Source organism: Octopus sinensis, unplaced genomic scaffold, assembly GCF_006345805.1.
Source record: "Octopus sinensis unplaced genomic scaffold, ASM634580v1 Contig14516, whole genome shotgun sequence".
NCBI classification, from domain to species: domain Eukaryota; kingdom Metazoa; phylum Mollusca; class Cephalopoda; order Octopoda; family Octopodidae; genus Octopus; species Octopus sinensis.
This window is the reverse complement of record NW_021833266.1, coordinates 39,547-60,049: the sequence shown is the minus strand read 5'-3', so window position 1 is coordinate 60,049 and position 20,503 is coordinate 39,547. Positions and strand designations below refer to the sequence as shown.

Below are 20,503 nucleotides of genomic sequence, written 5' to 3'. Positions count from 1 at the left end.
ATCAAGATCAACTAACAAGATAAGAGAATTGAGTTGACAAAATCATAATGCTTCACAAAAACAGCGATGACATAAATGCCATTCAAAATATAAGACACATGTTGATTTTTTTATGTAGGATGACAAGTAGTCGGAATACCCTAAATGGGAATAAATAGAATGAGGGTAGAAGCCTGTGTATATGAAAATAGCTTTTTAGAAAAAGACAGAAATTGTGCCGATTGAGGCAGAGGAGTCTGCGTGCAAATTTTCAGAATTTAAAAAATAATGCTTCCCCCGACTCGTAGATAGATAGACAAGGTCGAATTCCCGACAAAAAGCAGAGGACTGAGAGGGTCATCCTGCAGAGTACTCATTTATGATAGGACGACTCGATCTCTGAAAATAAGGAAGCTCATAGAGCGGTATGGAGGTGTACTTGGGGTTCCTTTGCTGCCCCTCATAACGCTGTTAAAACCTTTCTTAAAGCCAAGTTTCGACCATGTCGAAAAAATCAAAGCTGGAAGTAAAAAAATTTCTGGACAGCGTGGCTGTCAGTAAACCTCACACCAATGAAAGTTTGTTTTTCAGATAAGAAAACACGATTGTTGGAGCATACCATCCGATTGAAAAACAAATCTACAAAACAATTGCAATAACGAAAAATAATATGATTAGTTTAAAAGTAAAAATCACAGAAAACTAATTTAATAATTATCATCTGAATTTTCAACTTCCACTGTCAACTCACTTGGAAAATCACACTTCTTAATCTAAACATAAAATAGAATTCAGAACAGTAAAATACGCCCCAAAGACCCCTAAAAGAAAACCAGCCAATACGTCAGAAGGGTGATGTTTATTGTCATTAACACGTGATATTCCAACACAAACTGCTCCCAAAAAGAGCAGAAACTGTACAACCATTATCAATGCCCGAATAAAATAATTTTGATTTTGGGGAATTCTGCGGTATAAATAATACTACAAATCACAAAAATATATACAATCCCAAAAAATGCAAAAACCGAGGCCGATGCCATATGACCTGAGGGAAATGAAACTCTGAAATTTTTGTCGAAAAACAAAAACCTAGAACTGTTGATATTGTCAATATCAGAATTGAGACAAACAATATTCTGAACGTATTCAGAACAATTCATTTTCGTGTAATCAGGCGAACACACGCTCACAAAATTAGGCCTAAGACGACCAGTATATAACTTCAATAAATTATAGCAAAGCTTCACATTTACTAAAAATAAAAGCACTTACGCAAAACCGTAGGTGAAAAATAAAGTCAGTAAATTGAGAATTATAACTTTCAGAGTTCTTGAAAGTTTAAATTTTCCACTTACTCTGCTTAGTAATAATTCTGACACTAAAACCTAGAAAAATTATTTAATAAAAACAAACTAAAAAAATATTTATGAGCGCCCCGCATGAAAGAAGGAGTGAATATTTGATGGAAGAAGGTTTGTAAGGGTATTTTAGACTTTGGTCATCACAGAAGAATCCACGTGCGTAAGGTTTAATGGTAAGCTTTATTGTAAGCGCAATGCACAGTACTAAAATGATACTATTAGTGAGAGTACCGAATAAACATAATAGTATTAAGCATGAAGCTTTTTTAATAAAACCACAATCCGATGACATAGATATAATATTGATTTAAAAATTATACAAAATATTTATTAATTATTTATAAGCCAGAAAATAATATCTAAACATAAAAAAAATCTCTACTAATCTAAAGGATAATGACCAAAATAAAATAATTTTTTTAATTAAATTCATTTTCAAACACGAATTCTCAAATACAAAAATTTGACATAATTTTTGACTAGTTCAAAAAAATCATTTTTCCATACTTATACAAAGGGATGAAAACGTCTGGTTCTCTTGGTTTAAAGACAGAAAACTTCCTCCGCAAACTCGGGGCCAAAATCTCCATCCGCACTCATGATCTTTGGGAAGCGGACTGGCTTTTCCAGCGGTTCTCGATCGCCGTTCTCAACTCAAAGTTCATCATAAAAGTAGGCCAGGACAGACTTCAATTAATTAAAAAACGGAAAAATTAAAAGTAAAATTTTCCGTTTCAGAAAATGCGTTTTATTGTCAATTTTCTGACATCCTTGTCTAACAATATTTATTTTTATCATTTCTATATACTTACTCAGTTTAGTTGTGTTTGCACTGATTTACTACATTCTGAGTATACCCAGTGAAACTGAGTGTGTTCAGAATTTAAATACGTTTTTTAGGAGCAATTCATTTTATGGTGACAAAAAATACGGCCACATGTTTGTTAGTTCAAACTGCCCTCTTTCAGGCATAGTTTTTCTACTGCAAACTGATTGGAATTCGTTTGGAGTCGTTGGCATTTAGACTCGCATTTAAAAAGATACAAAATCCACTTTCAAGGCAAAAGACTTGCATTTTTAAAAAGGAATCAATCAAAATATTTGATTTGTCGAATATTCAAAATCCAAAAGTCTCAAATTATAACCTCCAATGCTAAAATATGTCTCATTTGTCTTTGAATTACGACCGAAGGAGAAATGATTTCTTCTAGTTTAAACGTCCCTCAAACAACTTTGATTTAAGTTCTCCTGAATCTGGCTGGTCAATGACTCTCCTTTCAATATTCATTGCTGATGGATGTGAGATTATCCTCACGGTGAAAGGAGTCAGTAAATTTTCTGGTTATTCCGAGAAATCACGGAGTTACTACAAATCAAATGAGGTCTTATAAGACCATATTAATTCAGCATTAACTCTTATTAATACAAAAAATGTATTTAATATTTTTTTGAAACATTATATGTACAATAAGACAAGGACTGTCACTTTATCATATTGACTGTCATTTTATCATGTTTTTTTAATTAGTTTGCTATTTTTTGTTTCCAACGGGTTTATTAGTCAAAATTAAGAAAATAAGTTTTTATTTGAGAACATTTTCAGGAAAGACAGTTAAATAATTTATTAATGTTTTTTCAATTTTCTCAGTTCCTTGTATGTTTTTGATAGTTTTATGTAACTAACAATAATTCGAAAAATGTTCGATTCTAACAAAAAATGTTTTGAAATTTCACTTGAAGGACTTGATTATACCTACGTCCAATTTTTAAAAGATTAATTAAGCAATTAACTAAATTAATAAACATTAAAAATTTTAAATAAGCCTGAAAAAGTGGTAAGAAATAGAAAAATGTTAAAAATAGAAAAACATAAGAGAAAAACAGAATTTCATTTTTTTGATAAAAGGGAGAGAGCAAATCATAGAGGTGGTAAATTAGAGAGGTTTGCGTGTATTTTATTTGCCGTTTTGCTCAAAGCTGGGACGCCTAGTATTTTTGTGAAGATTAAAAAGAGTAAATGAGTGTATCACCCCATGAGAAACCCGAATTTCACATTTTTTGTAATATATTAACTTTCTAAGTTTAATTTATTTTATTGTTTTCAAAATTAATTTACTAGCATAATGATAGAGGAGCAATTATGTACTGATTGTAAAAGAATATATTTATTAAGAATTTTTGTCAAAATAATTAGTCAGATAACATTGAAGATTTACTATAAACATGACGATCTGAGATAATTGGAATTTTCGAATGGTTAAAAACTTATTTTAATAATTACAAGGTGGCATTTGCGGGAAAGGAAATTGCTCAAATAATTGTTTGAATTCATCTTATGATTCGGGAGACAGTTTTATATTCTTATACAGAAAAAAATCAACTTTTTTGAAAGACGTTGGTCAAAAACGAATTTCAATATCAGTAGAAATTATTTCACAGAGTATAGCAGAAAATATTCACTACTTTTAGAAATATGTATATTGAGAACTTTAAATACATCAGATTGCTTGAGCGGGGAAACTTCGGAAATGTATGAAATGCAGACAATAATAATTTATTTAGGTATCTCTGCATAAATACAAAAAAGATGGGAAATTATATGCCATCAAAAAAGAAGAGCGGGAAAAACACCGAATTACAATGAATGAGGCTAGAAGAAACGAAATTTATGTTTTTTATCTAGCAACAAAGTCACAAAACAAATTTTTGTCTCATCTTCATTCACATTTTTACTCAAAGGTTCTAATATATTAAAAAAACTTCAGAATTTTTCGTTCATTGTCTTTGAATATCTTGAATTTGGAAACTTAGAATCTATGATATCCACAGTGACATTCCGATTTTTAAAATTCTACGCTGTTTGTATTTTGCTGGGTCTCGAGTTTCTCCACGAGCATAATATTATGCACAGGCATGTCAGTTTTTATAATTTAGCAGAGACTTAACACTGGAAAACATTTCTGTGGAATCAGACGGGTACGCTAAAATTGCTAACTTTGAAAATGTCAAACCAAACATGAAAATGAATTCAAAAATTAAAGAAATTGTGGGAATTGTGGACTATTTCGCTCCAGAAGTTGCTAGACAAGAAGAATATACCAGAACAATTGATCATTGGATGTTTGGGGTCTGTCTGTTCCGAATGTTATTTAAAAGAGTTTTCAATTTTACCTTTTATTTTTTAGTTTCCATTTTTTGGTAAAAACTACAATGCTGTTATAAAAGCAATACTTAATAAAGAACCTGATTATTTTTTACTCGAACTTAACTTTTCCGAAATAATGAATTGTGAAACAATAGATATTCTGAAAAAGTGATGTCGATTTTATATTCTAGTTGTTTGTCAAAAATCCGAAAAAGCGTCTTGGTAGTTCGCAAAACGGAATTGCTGACATCATCATCCATCCCTTTTTTAAGGTACCCACATTAGCCAAGACAAGTTTCATTATAGATCAGGGGTGTCAAACTCATTTCGCTTTGAGGGCCGCATTTATAATAATTTCTCATTAAGGGAAGATTAGTTCTGATATTTATTATGATGAATAACCAAAATAAGAGAAACTAAATTATTCAATTATCGCCCTTTAATTTTGGTGAGAGTTGCTTCCAGAGGATTGACAACTTTTTAAAGTTTTTAAACTTTCCAGGAATAAAAAGAAAGCAGGTATTCCAACCTCCAAATATTTAGCTTTAAGTATAGAATCTGATTGGATTTCCAATAGTTCTGTTTGTAAACTTTCATCTGCATTGGAAACATTAAAAGAGAATGGTGATGCGAATAATGAAAATTGTTGTTCAAAAGACGAATAATCATTAAATCTTTCTTGAAATTCCTTTAACAACGATTCTAGTTGTCTTTCATACTAAGAAAAATTCATTACATTATATGCATCAACAGTACTCCTAAGCTCTTTGCACGTAGGAAAATGAGATAAATCTTTATTTACAGTCCCGTGCAATGAAAAGAGGCCACCTAAAGAATATTTCCAAAAATAGAAATACTCGAAAATTAAAGTATGAAATTTTCTAAAAAAATTCAGCAAACTCTTTTTCTTCGTCTTAATTATCCATAAAAAACTAAATATAAAAGTTATTTTTCATTATAATGCCAATTTTATTTAATTTATTAAATTTGACCATTTCTAGGTCATGCAATGAAAAGAGGCCACCTAAAGAATATTTCCAAAAATAGAAATACTCGAAAATTAAAGTCTGAAATTTTCTAAAAAATTCAGCAAACTCTTTTTCTTCGTCTTAATTATCCATAAAAAACTAAATATAAAAGTTATTTTTCATTATAATGCCAATTTTATTTAATTTATTAAATTTGACCTTTTCTAGGCCATGCAATGAAAGAGGGCACTTTATTTATTTAAAATATATTTAGATTTAATTACATTTTTTTGTTAAATATCCATTTAAATCTAACTAAAACGTGTTAATTCTATTTCATGCCTCGTGTATCTTTTGAAAATCGTAAAAAAGTTATTAGTTTTTTGAAAAATGGAATGAGTCAGCGACAAGTATCAAAAGAACTTAAAATCTCTCGATGTGCGATCCAAAAAATATTTCAACGTTACATATCTGGTTTTGGCTATTTTGACCGTATTCACACTGGAGCGAAGAGGAAATTATCTCCTAGAAAAGAAAGGATTCTTGTCAGGACATCTAAAAAATATCCCAAAAAAACAGCTTTTGAACTTAAAAAATCGATCAATTTTGATAATTCCGTGAGTATAGATACAGTTAGACGTACATTGAGGAGGTATAATTTATTCGGGAGGATTGCTGTCAAAAAACCTTGACTTACGTGTCGACATATGATGGCTCGAAAATATTGGTGTCAGTCGATGTTTAATATGGCCTGGGAATTTGTTATTTTTTCGGACGAATGTCGAATTCAGCTCTTCAATTCAAGAGAATATGTCAGAAGACCACCTTCAATGAGATATGAAAAAAAATACACTTCAGAAACCGTCAAATTTGCCCCTAGCATAACGGTATGGGGAGCGATACGATTTGATGGCAAAAGAAGTTTAATATTATGCAATGAAAAACTAAATTCTGCACGTTATCAATCTATTATATCTGAAGGACTAAATGATTTATATACATCAAATTACAAATTTCAGCAAGATGGGGCAACTTGCCACACATCCAAATCTACAAGAGATTTTTTAAATAACAGTGGCATTACTATAGTAGAGTATTGGCAAGTCAATCACCGGATCTCAATATAATTGAGCATGTTTGGTGTTTGCTAAAGTCAAAAATACGATTAAAGGTCCCTGAAACAGTACAGGACTTATGGAAAATTACGAAAGAGGAATGGGAGGCAATTGATGACAGTTTTATTAGGGAATTATATAATTCGATGCCAGAAGAATATTCAGTCTATAATTGTAAAGGAAGTTTGACGAAATACTAATCTTTGTTTTTTTGATTTAAAGTTATAAATAAATAAAGGCCTCTTTTCACTGCAGGTAGATCAAAATGGTCAAATTTAATAAATTAAAAATTGGCATTATAATGAAAAATAACTTTTATATTTAGTTTTTATGGATAATTAAGACGAAGAAAAAGAGTTTGCTGAATTTTTTTAGAAAATTTCATACTGTAATAGCTGAAACTTCCATAATTTTATTTTCGAAATAGAACACTTGATATGATCTGACAACTGAGTTATGAGCTTGTCTTTGCCCTGCAATTCTAAATTAAGGTCGTTCATATGTGTGGTAATATCCACTGCAAATGCTAAATCTTTGATCCAAGATTGACTTTTCATTTCGTCTGTGTTTTGCCCTTTCATCTCCATAAATAAAATTATTTCCGATCTCAACAAATAAAATCTTTTAACAACTTTGTGAAGTGATAACCAGCGGACTGGAGTATAAAAAGGAATGTCGCTGAACTGATTATTAATATCTGTCAGCAGTTTACTAAACTGCCGGTGGTTGAGGGGATGACCTTTAATATAGTTTACTGTTTTCGTGACCAAACTAATGGTATTTTCCATTTTTAATATCTTTGAGCACAAATATTGCTGATGAATAATACAATGAAAATGAGCAAATGATGACCCGGGATTTACCTTTTCTATTTCAGCTCGCAATTGGCGGCAACGCCAGCATGTCGTCCAACCATATTCGGAGCACCATCAGTGCATAAACATACAAGCTTCTTCAAATCAAACCCATATTCAAAAAGAATTTGTAGAAGTTTTATAAAGATATCTTTACTTGTAGTAGTATCGTGCATTGGTACCAGTTCGAGAAATTCTTCATAAATATTAAAATCTGAATCACAGGCTCTAAAAAAGATTGCTAATTGTGTAATTCCAACGACGTCGACTGTTTCATCGATTGCAATTGAAAAATATTCGAATTTTAACAAATCAGACTTTAATTGGTGTTTCAAATTCAATGCCATTTCATTAATGTGTTCGGCAACAGTATTTCTTGTTAATATCTTTAAACAAGTGGGCGTCGTCTGGACAAATAATATTCGCTGTTTTTACAAGGCATTGTTTGATAAAATCACCATCACAATATGATTTTCCATTTACTACAAGCATTCTGCTGATTTCATAGCTTGCAGTGACTAATGCAGTACTTCGATTATGATTTTTTGTGAAATGAGTTTGTAACGCAGATAAATTTTTTCGCAATTCATTTAGCTTTGAAACACGCATTGGACCTTCTTGGTTAATAAGCAACTTAATACCTTCGAAATAATTGTATGATAGATGATTAGATTGATAATGCCTCTTTAGGTTGTATTCTTTCGGTATAGCAATAAACTTGTTACATATGAAACAATGTATTTTTCCATCAACCATTGTGCAAAAATAGAGAAGTTCCCATTTATCTTGAAACACTCTCCATTCATCTTTCAAGGAGGGTTTCTTTTTTATTCCAGAAGAAGCATGTGACATTAACAAACAAGATTTAAAAATACGATTAAAAATTTTAATTAAATGTAAAAAAATAAAAAATAATTCTTTGCATTTTATAGCCATTAAATCAGACCGCACTTATGTTTGGTAAAGTACGCTGAGGGCCGCATGTTTGACACCCCTGTTATAGATGATGGACATAAAAGCTATCCGTACAAAAACCGTCTTAATGATTCCCGGAATACAACACCACACGGAAGTAAACGTTCACTATCCGGGACTCTTTAAAATTAGTTTAACATTTATTTTTTGGCATTTTTAATTTTATTTATCTTTTTTTTCAAAGCGTAGTGGATCAATAGTTTGTTTTTTTGAAATATATGTTGCTGACACATATTTCACGATTTTAGTGATTATGATTTCAGTATCATTTTTAAACACCAGACTTTAATTAAAAACAATAATTGGATATTTTCTCGCCGGTTTTCCTTTCACTTCTTACATTTTTCATAAAATTAAGTCGAAAATTAAATAAAATTTATTTAGCGATTCAAGAGATACGTAAAAATTATCTTTTCTAACTGATCAAGATAAATGTAAGGACTGAGTCGATCATTCAGTTCCACTGTTCATGACCGACCTGACCAATGAACAGTTTATATTTTTAAGCAAACAGTCAAACAAAGTTAAATGCACCCTAATGTATCATTATTGATTGATATAAAGGAGAGGGCGGACTTTTTGGTTATTCGTTTAAAAACAGCTGTTGAGACACGTTCAAAGAACTGATTGAGCTCACAGGGGTCGTTTCTAATTCCTCCGAAATAGCAGGCTCTCTCTGTGAGGAAACAAAGAGTTGATGTAAACGTGTTTATTTTTTTCAAAGGGTTCCTGGATACTTTGATCTCCGGATCATATATTCTCTAATATATTCTCTCTTAGTGGGCTAACTCAACGTTAACTTTTATTAATACAAAAATGTATTTTATATTTTTTTGAAACATTATTAAAATAATAAAAAAATAAACACGTTTAAATTCTTCTTGTCTTGTGATACAAATGAGAATTCACGTTTTAAACCGAAACTCCGAGGAATACACACGTGAAACCAAGAAAGATATCCAAAAAAGTATCCCCCATCTCACCCCCACCAGTCCACCGTAACTACGACTCCAAACAACACCCATTTGAAATGGCACGAGAATACACCCGAGCTCTCAACGCCGTAAAACTCGAACGAGTATTCGCCAAACCATTTCTCTGCGATTTATCAGGCCACAGTGACTCAATCAGTACAATGTGCTGTTCCTACTCCTCACTGTCCTCCCTCCTCACCGGATCCTACGACGGAGAGGTCCCCAACTAATATTTCACAGCACAGATCCGCCTATGGAACATCCCAAGGAAATGTTGTGTGAGGAATATAAAGAATGCCCACGAAGGATGTGTCTATTCAGTCTGCTATGGTCTCCACGGGGACTTTTTATCAGTTCTTTCTCATTGGGTTATTTCAGTGTGGAGGAGACAATGCTATAAATCGGTACAAGTGTGATTCAGAGGGAATAAGTCATCGAATATTACATAAAGTATATTTCTGAATGTTATATATAAGGATATACTATTAGGAATGGATCATCACTATAAGGATGATATATTTGTGTGTTGTGGGGAGACTGTCTCTGTGTGGGATGCCTGTAGAGACGAGCCTCTGAGGGAGTATTCCTGGGGGGCAGATTGTATAGATGATATTAGATTTAATCATACAGAAGTAATTAATTATATATTAATTAATTAGACTAATTATGTGGCTGCATTGGCTTCTGATAGGACCTTAACTCTGTATGATATTAGAGCTGCTAGTCCACTACGAAAGATCACCACAAGAATGAGATCAAATAGAATATGTTGGAACCCAATGGAACCTTTTATTCTATGTTTAGCCAACGAAGATTATAAGTAAAATAATATTAATTAATAAAGTATATATTCATTTGATGTCCGGAATTTAAAAGTGCCATATAATGTACATATGGGACACGTATCTGCAGTACTGGACGTGGACTACAGTCCGACTGGTAGAGAACTGGTCTCTGCGGGGTATGACAAGAGCATTCGAATATTCGACGTCAATTCGGGGGGGTCGCGGGAAATATACCACACCAAGAGAATGCAGAACATCCGCAGAGTCCGCTGGTCTTTGGATTCCAAATACATTTTTTCTGCCTCCGACGATATGAATGTGCGGGTTTGGAAGGCTGTGGCTTCGGAAAAACTTGGAATTGTATTTTTGGGTGGTTAAAGTTATAAATAGTTGAAACCACGGGAGAAAATAGCGTTTAAATATAACAAGTCGTTGAAGGACAAGTTCGCGGATTTCCCTCAGGTGAGAAGGATTGCTCGACATCGCCACATTCCCCGGTTTATATACCGAACGGCGGAGGAACACAGGATTAGTAAGGCGGCTAATAAAAGAAAGTATTTGTTCTGTTTTTAGGTATTCAGGGAGTCTAATCGGAGAGCTCATAGTCGGCCGGGAGTTGTTAAGTTTGTTAGTGAGAGGACTAAAAATGTGCTTAATGAGGAAGAATAGGTGTTTTTGTTTAATTGGTTATAAAATAAAATTTGTTTTTTATTTTTGAATATAATAAATTATTATGTTTGAATTGACCAATTAGTGACTTACATGTATACTGTTTTGTTGTGTCTGACTATATTGTCGTGTCTGTCTACAGTTTTTGAGGCAAAACAAACTTGTGAAGGTAAAAATAATAAAAAATATATAAAAGTGTGCCAAACGTTTCTCCAAAAAGTAACTTCATCTCTCAATAAGTCTGAAAAAAGTGACCCTGACTTGATAAAAAACAAAATAATCAGCCTTTGTAAGCAAGCCACAGGAAAAGAATCCCGATTTGTAAAAAATAAAAAATCTAATTTCAAGTGTTACGCAGTGGGGGGAAGTGAGACATCAGCAACCTCCATGTTGAACGAAATAACTCGTCCTCTCTCATACCTCCCCACAGAAAAAATATGTCAATCACTGAACAACCAAAATGATATTATTTGCTCACTAAAATACGGTTTTCTACCATTTTATAAATTTATAGACAAGCCAATTGATTTGGTTGCTGCTAATTTTAACAAAATGCCGATTAAACAACTCAAGAAAATATTGAATGATTGGAATGCAGAAGACACGTGTCTACAATGTCCAGAGAAGAGCGATTTTGTGAGGGCAGTGGAAAGGCAGATGCCAAAATATGCTCCCCAGGCATGGAAGGAAAGGCAGGCCAGGAATAATGAGTTATAATAAATGTTTGTTTTAAAAAGGATTTCGAATTAGTTTTAATGATTAATTGAATTTAAAAATAGAATAAGCTCAGCTGAAGACTGCATTGATAAAATATTTGTCAACGAATTTGTACAATCTGAGTTAATAATAATCTGATGAGGCAACAAAGCTATAAAATAAACAAATAAAAAATACTTTCATTTAAAGAAATGACTTCCCGGACAAACAAAGTCTTTGGTCCATTAATTTTATAAATAATGACAGAAAAGTTGTCATATTGGTCAAAATGGCCACATTTAAACTTTTGAGAAAACACAATCAATTTTTGACCAAATAACTCTTTTTCCGACTCCATAATAGTCTCGTTTACAACTCTAAATATGCAGGTAATAATCACATTGATAATTTATAACGGACTGATTTGGATTCCTTCACTCCTAAAAGTGATTTTACGGTGACGGAAAGTTTAGTTTCCTCCACGGAAATCACCAACCTCAGTCTTAGAGAAAATCGTGACTTTGGTTTTATTCGCGACTACAATTTATGTTTAAAGTCACTGTTTTCTCCAGATAATACCAGTTTTGTCTGTTTTGAGTTATCATTGGAAAATGTATTTCTGCAAATCGTATAAATTCGCTTTTCCAGCGTCGTTTTTGAACAAACTGAATAAAGACACTGATCGAATTTATTTTATCATATGCCACGTAATACTTTGCATTAAAAAATATTCAAACCTCAAAAAATTTACTAAATAACACATTTTGATTATTTTTGTTCAATTTATATTCAATCTTTGTGGAATAATCAACATCCGGCATAAGATACATTATGACTGTTCTTTACTCCATTTAACTCAATAAATACATTTTTTTGAAATTTAAATCATTTGGATGTTCGATGTTGTTTATGTAAATCCGCAGTTTTTCCGTGTTTTCGTCGTAAGTCACCCGAACGAGGATTTTTCCGCAAAAATTGTCGGTTTGATCGTCGAGGGTTAGTTGTGCGTTAATTTTTGGTTTTTCGATTTTTTTCTTATTTTGTACTTTTTTGGTCATTTCATTTAAAAATGAATTAAATATATTATTACTAAAAATTAATGCAATTTTTAAATAAAACTTTTTTGAATTCTGGTCGACGTGGTCATTTTTAAAACTGATGAGATTATTGTCAGCTAATGAAATTAAAGTCAATAAAACAAACCAAAATAAAGACACCGTAAAGACACGTTTTTAAAATAATGTTGCCACTGAGATTTATTATGAATATCACTAATTATATTGCCAATATTAATACAAGGATTTGACACACCAGTCACACATTCCTGTCCCACGTGCAGAAAATATATTGTGGTAACATTTTATACATAGAATTATATCGCAGTTTTGGCAGTACATCATTGCTCGGGGGTCAGTCGTTAGTCCACAAATATCACATTCTTTGCCGTTTTTTGTGGAATTAATTCTCATTTTTTTGACAATTTCAAATCCGTCTTTCAGTTTTCTGAAATTATTTTGGAATTTACTTTATTTGTTGCTGTTCTCGGAACACTACGAATTTGCTTTGATCAAGGATTTTTTGAATTGTGTTTTTTTCCTTTGGTTTTACGTCTCTGAGGACAATTTCCATGTTTATAATAATTTATAAGTCAGCTTTGATATAGATACTCAATGTACGTTGTGTACTTGAGATGGATGTGAGTGTTGCTTCAATTGCTAATCAATCACAACCTGCTCATAAACAAGTCGATTTCCTGGTGGCAGAATATCCCTTGGTGTTTTCAAAATGACTTTACAGTGCGACCTCGAATGGGGAAAACCTTGCTTCTGGGGAAATATTTTCTCCATCCCTATAAAATACGATAATTTTTAATGAAATAAACCCCCTACTGGGAAAAAATTTATTTTACTATAAACGATTCATTAATATATTATTATTTACAGTGAACAAAAGTAAAAACTGAACACGCTTTTTCTCATATATTTACAATGGGACAATATTACAAATATGTCTCAAATTAATTATTTCCTTGAAATAAAGAAACACACTTCAGCAATAACAAAGCGCTTTTTTCAAGTAAATAATATCGAATTGCTACCATGGCACTTATTTGAATAGCTTCTGATAATTTTCGATATCATGCCGAGCAATATTTTGGTGATATCTTGTATTTCTCTGTATTTTTCAGATTTATATATGCAATTATCTGCCTTTTTCTTTAGATGTTCAATGATAGCCATGTAGAGAGATTAGAAATGATTGAATTTGAACTATTTTAAAATAAAACCTTTTTTTGATATATTTAAGTAATTAAATTTGTTCAGTTTTTTTTGGGTTTTGAATTTTTGATTTCTTAAAAAGCGCATAAATATATATTTCTCAAAAAAACTAAAAAACGTAAAATACTTTATTTCATGTAAATAATTAATTTGAGACATATTTGTAATATTGTCCCATTGTAAATATATGAGAAAAAGCGTGTTCAGTTTTTATTTTTGTTCACTGTATTGTAACCTGTTTTTCTAAATTTGTAATCAATAATTTTAAAATTCATGAAGGCTATGCATTCAATTCTGTTAGAAGAGACTGTATCATTGAAGCCTGATCCAAAAAATCTTTTTTTGGGGAAAAATCAACTTTGGTTTATAATAAAAAAAATTAGCGGGAATCGTAATTAATGTAACGCAACACATCATGTCTGTTCAGAAGAAAAAGAAACGTCGAAATTGCGGAAAAAAGGAATATAATATTAAACCATCGCTGATAAAAATCAAACCTCAGTCCATCCAGAATAGACGTAATAATAGTCCTGTACTGGGGAGGGACGGTTGACCTCATCAAAAGGACAGATGAGACAAAATACATTCCCTGCCAATCACTCTTGTCACCGCAAACCGTTATTTCTGCCACCACCAACACAACGGCGTCAGAACATGGAGCCAATTTTGACGTTCCCGCCAAAAATTTTCCAAGATTTAACAAAAGTCCTCGAACCGAAGTGACCGTCAAAATTCCAACCGCCATAAATGAAACTTGCTGGGACCAAAATTTGATCTAAAAAACTGAAAAATCAAATCACGGACATCCAAATCAATCGAAAAATAATTCACAAAAAATCCAATTCCGTTTGTCACAGGATCGACCTTCCCGACTCGATTTGTCAGTATATTTGCAATAGTCTGCAAAAATAATAATTATTTACCAACAATAAATATCTTCCAACAACAGTAAATGAAGAACAACCAACCCACCACATTAAAATATATTCCTTTCAATGTCCTCGAACGTAAAAAACGTGACTATCGTTTAAAAATAAGCTCGACTCTCCGATTGGATAAATCTCGGTACTCCAAATAATGCCGTTGATAGCAATCTTCCAGCATTTCAATTTCCAGTTCACTTTCTCCTAATTTTAAGTATTTTTCTGACAACTTTTTTCATTGTCGACTGCTCCAAAAAATGAAGAAAAAACTGAATTTTTTTTATTTACTCCACTTTTTGAAAACTTTAATAAAAATCTAAAAAAACATGAAAATATTCAAAAACCTTCGTTTTTTATTTACAAGAAACTGAAGACTGTCAATGACCTGATTTCGCGCCAATTCCACATCCTGTTCCTCCACTCGACTGAAATAAAAAATGGAAGGGACCTCAAAAAATAGAACATTGTATTGTAGGGGTACGTAATGACCCCAATTCCGGAGAGGAGAGCAATCACAGCCACCCCTATGATTCCCACTCTCCCCACAGTCTGTTCTAAGAATAAAATCCCTTAAATTTATTTCCAAACAGCCAACCCGATCTTTGGGAGATGAAAGGAAACGGATTTCCGACCTTCCAGAAAACACAAAACATAACCGACCACATCAAAGTAATCATCAAATGCCGAAAATTGCGGCTCCCTTTGATGTTTAATATACAAATAAAATCACCAAAGTTCAAAGAGTTGACCAAAGTGTGGGCCATGTGTAGAGGAATGATGAATATTAGTAGAAGAATCATTATAATTAGACTGAACTTCCAGTGAAAGTATCGAGAACTATTAGTTGTTGGTATAAGGTATAACTCTTGCGAAAGAATGTTTAGAATTTCGAATATTATAAGTTCAAAAAGTGTACAGGAAAATGCAAATGTCAGTGAAAAGATGAGAATTACACTAAAATTTCTAATCTATTAGTTTTAAAACAATTTGATTACCTCATAATCTTTAAATAGTTTTTGAAGGAAAAACACCCAGGAGCATAAAAAGAATATTATCTATTTTAAGGATAATAAAGTATACTTGAGTAGTAAAAACAATAATTGTATCAACAACAATTAACATGTCGGTGTTAAATATTTATTACAAATAACTTTATTCAACTTAAAAAATAACATTATAAATAATAAAAAACATATAAAAACAAAATAAGTTATGAGAATCAAAAAATTAATTAATCTCTATAATCCCTCCTACGGTTTCCAATACTGATTTTAGTTCCTCGGCCTCTGTCTTAGGGACATCTCCTTTCACAATTTGAGGGAGTGACTCAACAAATTTTTTGGCCTAAATTTAGACTGGACCTCAACCTGAACCAAATTCATGTCGGAAATTCGATTTTTTATTTCTTTGATGACATTTATTTTCTTGGCTGGATCAAATCCTATCAATTTTACTGAATATGATGATTTTTCGGCAACAATAGATTGTTCCTATTATTTATAATAATTATAAAGATTTAATTAAATTATTTTTATTTAATAAATTTTTTGTACCTCGGTTGTTGTGGGGCACTTTTGGGCTGTGCAAAATGAAGTGGAGTGTCATCAATATTAAAACGTTCCTAATAAAATAAAATTCGAATAATGTCCCTTTAATAAAGAATTTAAATCCGAGACTTCTAGCAATGTCAGTGCAGAGATCTGATCGGCAATTTTGATTATTGTCGGGGCATATGCTTTCGGCTCATTGTCCGAATTTGGTGTGTTTAATGAGTTGATATTAGCACTTGTTCTAAATAGACTTTTTAGTAATTAAGATATTATTGCCTCAAGATTGTGATTTTTGGTCTAAAACGTGATAACAACGACGACATGAATAAAATTGTCTATATTTTATTTTAAATTTTTAAAAATAATTTTTTTAATCTTTTTTATTTAATAAAATATCAATAATAAGAGTTATTAATTGAAATATTTTAGTAAATGAATTAAATGTGTTATCATCACATTGAAATATCCTTATTTAATTTTTTAATGAATGTAGACGCAAGTTTTTCACGAAAATGTTCTTCCAAAAAACCAGTCATATGCACTGAATATTCACCAATCTAGTTTATTTATAAAATAAATTTCTAAAATAAAACTTTTTTCAACTGATTATTGTAATCTTGATTTTCAGTGGAGATCATTCCTCTTTTAGTTTTCAGCAAAGTATAAATATTGTGAACCACCCTAAAATAACCATTTTCTAAAACATTTTTATTTTTCCAATTTCCAATGTCTTTGTTGACGAAGTGTCACATATATGATTCCAGGCAGTCTCGGACTCCAATCTTCTTGATTGTTCAATTTCTAAAGCTCTGGAAAGTTTTGATATTTGGTTGTTTGAGACTAACATCTTCTCTTTGTGGTCCTTGAACATATTTTTGTTAAAATTACTTCTAAAACATAATTTAAATCATTTTTTAATTTTTCTAATTTTTTTTGATTTTCTTGATTTATTGAAAGTAAATCCTACTTTAGTCATCAAAACTAACTTTATGTTCACTTGTCAGTACTTTGTGATGTGCAATGGCCGCGTCGTAACTAGAAAACATGTTGTTGTGAGCTTCTTTAAATTTTTCCATAAAGTTTTTAAATTTTATTCTATCATTTATTAACTCAATGACGTAATTCTTATAATCTTGGATTTTTTGGAGTTCGTATAGCAATCTGGTGTAATTGGAAAGTTGATTTACAGTAAATATTCGCTGTTTTTTTGTCTAGAACATGATTTTTCTTCGGAAATTTTTTTATTAGCTCGTTCTTGTTTATTGAAATTTTCCTGATGTATTTATTTTAGGAAATATATACTGAAAGATATCTTTCAAATTTGATAAACGATTCTTTTAATTTACATTCTTTTTCTAATAATCTTTCACGTCTTTTATCGATAATTTTTCGTTTTGAAATATTTTCCTACAAATATTATGATTTAAAAAACTTCTTTTAGCGATTTCATTTCCTGTTCGATTTGAAATGTGTTTAAAGTTTCATTTATTAATTTTTCTGTCGTGTCGTGCTTCCTTCGATCGAATTGGGGAAGGTTTCTACGATTTTTTGAAATGAATATTTTTATGATAGTTTTATATTTAACATAATATTAACAATATTTCTTTTTCTTGACGTTTTCCTTCATAATAAGCCGAATATGTTCGGGCAAAGCTCATACTAAGCAACAATTTTGTTTTAACTTATTTTAAAAGTAAAAATCATATTTTATTATATTTAAGTTTAATCAAAATATTCTCTAAGAAAATATTGTTTGGGTAAACTATTTACTATTTTTAAATAAAATTTGAATAAACATGTGAAAGCGCACTACTTTTCTATTAATGAAAAACGTCGTATTATTGCTTACATGAAAGAAAATAAAAGTCTATTAATGGTGAACATAGTCACTATTTTTTCTTTTATTTTAAGAAAAAAATTGATTTTTTAGTCACTTTTTTCTGAAAAGTTTATAGATTATTTTAAAAATTCTATTGCTCGCCATTTTTTCGTCGGTCCCAAAATTGTATCAAAACATTGAATAAGTACGTTTTATGCTGTTGAGTAAGCAATTAAAATTATAATGAGTGTTATTAAGAATTAATAATTTAGTAGGCAAATCAAAAGCATTTTCGATGAACAATTGCAGGACCCGACTCGTCATACTCTGCTTAGTTATCCACATTTGTTGAAATGTAGACAGAGAAGCCAAAATAGACCCACCAATCCACACCGAATACTTTCTTTCTGGTGGTGCAATAATTTTAATTTTCATCGAACTTGGAGCTAAGTTTGTAATTTCCTTTTGCATTCGATCAGAAATTCCTATTAAATTTACATATTAAAGACTACCAGGAAACATAGTTGTCCCCCCGGAGAGAACAGTGTTGCAATAAAGATCTTTTCTAATATCCACATCACATTTCATAATCGAGTTAAACGTCGCCTCATGTGCCCCCACACATTCTCTACCCAAAAAAGATGGTTGAAACAGTGACTCAGGACAACGAAAACGTTCATTTCCAATTGTAATGATCTGATTAATTAGCAAATCACGTCAACCTGTCCATCAGGTAATTCATAACTCTTTTCAAGTGATGACGACGATGCGGCTGTCAACATCTCTTGATCAAAGTCAAGGGCAGTATAACACAGTTTTTCTTTTATGTCCCTAACAATCTCTCTTTCCGCAGTTGTTGTGAATGAGTACCCTCTTTCAGTTAAAATCTATGCTTATAAAGATAAATGTGATACTTTCATCAAATAATCTGTTAATTCCCTTCCTGCCATATCCAGTCGTAAGATTGCGTGTGGCAGAGCATATCCTTCATATATGGGGACAGTGTGAGTAACTCCGTCTCCCGAATCTAAGACTATTCCGTTGTCGTCCGGAAGCGTAGAGGGAAAGGACTGCCTGAATTGCTAATACATTGAAGGAGTCGAAAATGTTTCGAACATGATTTGAGTCATTTTTTCTCGATTGGCCTTTTATCATTTTTATTACGAAATTACTTTTGGATTTAAAGGAGCTTCAGTTAATAAAGTTGCATGTTCTTCTGGAGCAACTCTCAGCTCGTTGTAAAACGTTTGATGCCATATTTTTTCCATATCATCCCAATTATTTACTATCCCAGACTGGATTGGATATTTTAAAGTTAGGATCCCTCTTTTTGACTGAGCCTCGTCACCCACATAGCTATCCTTTTGCCCCATTCCAACCATAACTCCCTATATTCAAAAAATCTAGGTTTACTTGATGTCTGGGTCGTCCTACAATTGAAGGGAATACTGCTCTGGGAGCATCGTCCCCTGCAAAGCCAGCCTTACACATTCCTGACCCATTGTCAATAACTACTGCTGCAACGTCTTCTTCGGCCATTTTTTTATTGTTGGTTATTGCGTTGTTTATAAGGAAAATATTAAATCAATTACTCGAAACTATATTATGTACGAACGTCGACAGTAAAAGCTATTTCGAGAGAGATAAATTAATAATGACAGATTTGATTGAAGCTTTGACATCATAATAAAACTTGGGTCAATAATTAAAATTCTTGTAAAGCTAATCGTTGAAAATCGAAATTTACATAACTCCAACCGTCATTTTATCTTACTTTTTAATAATTTATTTCAGATTGCATAGGATATATTTTGAAATATCGACAGTGTTATGTAGTACAAGCTAAAAATAAATTTTATGTAATTTTTGAATTTAAAGTATATTCATCCCGTCTGTGATGACATGGGATACTGGTCACTAAATATCACAAGATGTACTTAAAACAATTGGATGTAGATGAGTCTCTACAGGCTTATATGAAGTCAACTGTTCTTAAGAGAACTCTGGAGAGTATCTCGTTTGATCCAGTCCTTTCCTGGCATTTAGTCAACGAGAGGCGGAAGAAGCGAAGTAGGTGCATAGAAACCTACCATCTGCTTACTTCGGAGATTTAGGACTTAGCCAGCTAATTAATTAGTTAATTACTTTTATTTTTAATAAATCATTATGAATCAATTTGAGATTGTTATATAATTTGGAAAGCCTATCTATTGATATTAAAACTTCATTCATCTCAGTAAAAATTTTCTCTTTGATACAATTAGTGTTTTTGTTTGAATTCTTTACTTTCCGGACTAAATGATTTCTCTTGTCCTATTTGTACTCAATCTTCCTTCTCAGTAAATATTTACTCTTTGGCCATTTGTACCAAAACTTCCTTTATCTCTGTAGATATTCATTTGATCATT

General features: G+C 31.6%; 1 protein-coding gene and 1 pseudogene across 1 annotated transcript; both read right to left on the bottom strand.

Annotated features, from left to right (window-relative positions):
* Nucleotides 1-747: 747 nt before the first annotated feature.
* On the bottom strand, nt 748-7,128 carry LOC115230129 (phospholipid phosphatase 2-like). The gene is made up of 4 exons (XM_029800346.1): nt 6,959-7,128; nt 1,396-1,558; nt 1,008-1,223; nt 748-963 (listed from the first exon to the last, which is right to left on the bottom strand). The coding sequence occupies exons 1-4, from the start codon at nt 7,126-7,128 to the stop codon at nt 748-750; spliced, it is 765 nt and encodes a 254-aa protein (XP_029656206.1).
* An 11,247-nt stretch (nt 7,129-18,375) lies between these two features.
* LOC115230130 lies at nt 18,376-19,634 on the bottom strand (annotated as a pseudogene).
* Nucleotides 19,635-20,503: the final 869 nt, after the last annotated feature.

Bases quoted from the DNA above. Each gene is read 5' to 3' on its own strand.
- LOC115230129 (XM_029800346.1), bottom strand. From the start codon at position 7,128: ATGAAAAGTCAATCTTGGATCAAAGATTTAGCATTTGCAGTGGATATT. The intron at 1,224-1,395 runs GTTTGTTTTTAT...GTAAATGTGAAG, and splicing joins CGCTCATAAATATTTTTTTA to CTTTGCTATAATTTATTGAA. The intron at 964-1,007 runs GTTTTTGCATTT...TGTGATTTGTAG, and splicing joins GTCATATGGCATCGGCCTCG to TATTATTTATACCGCAGAAT.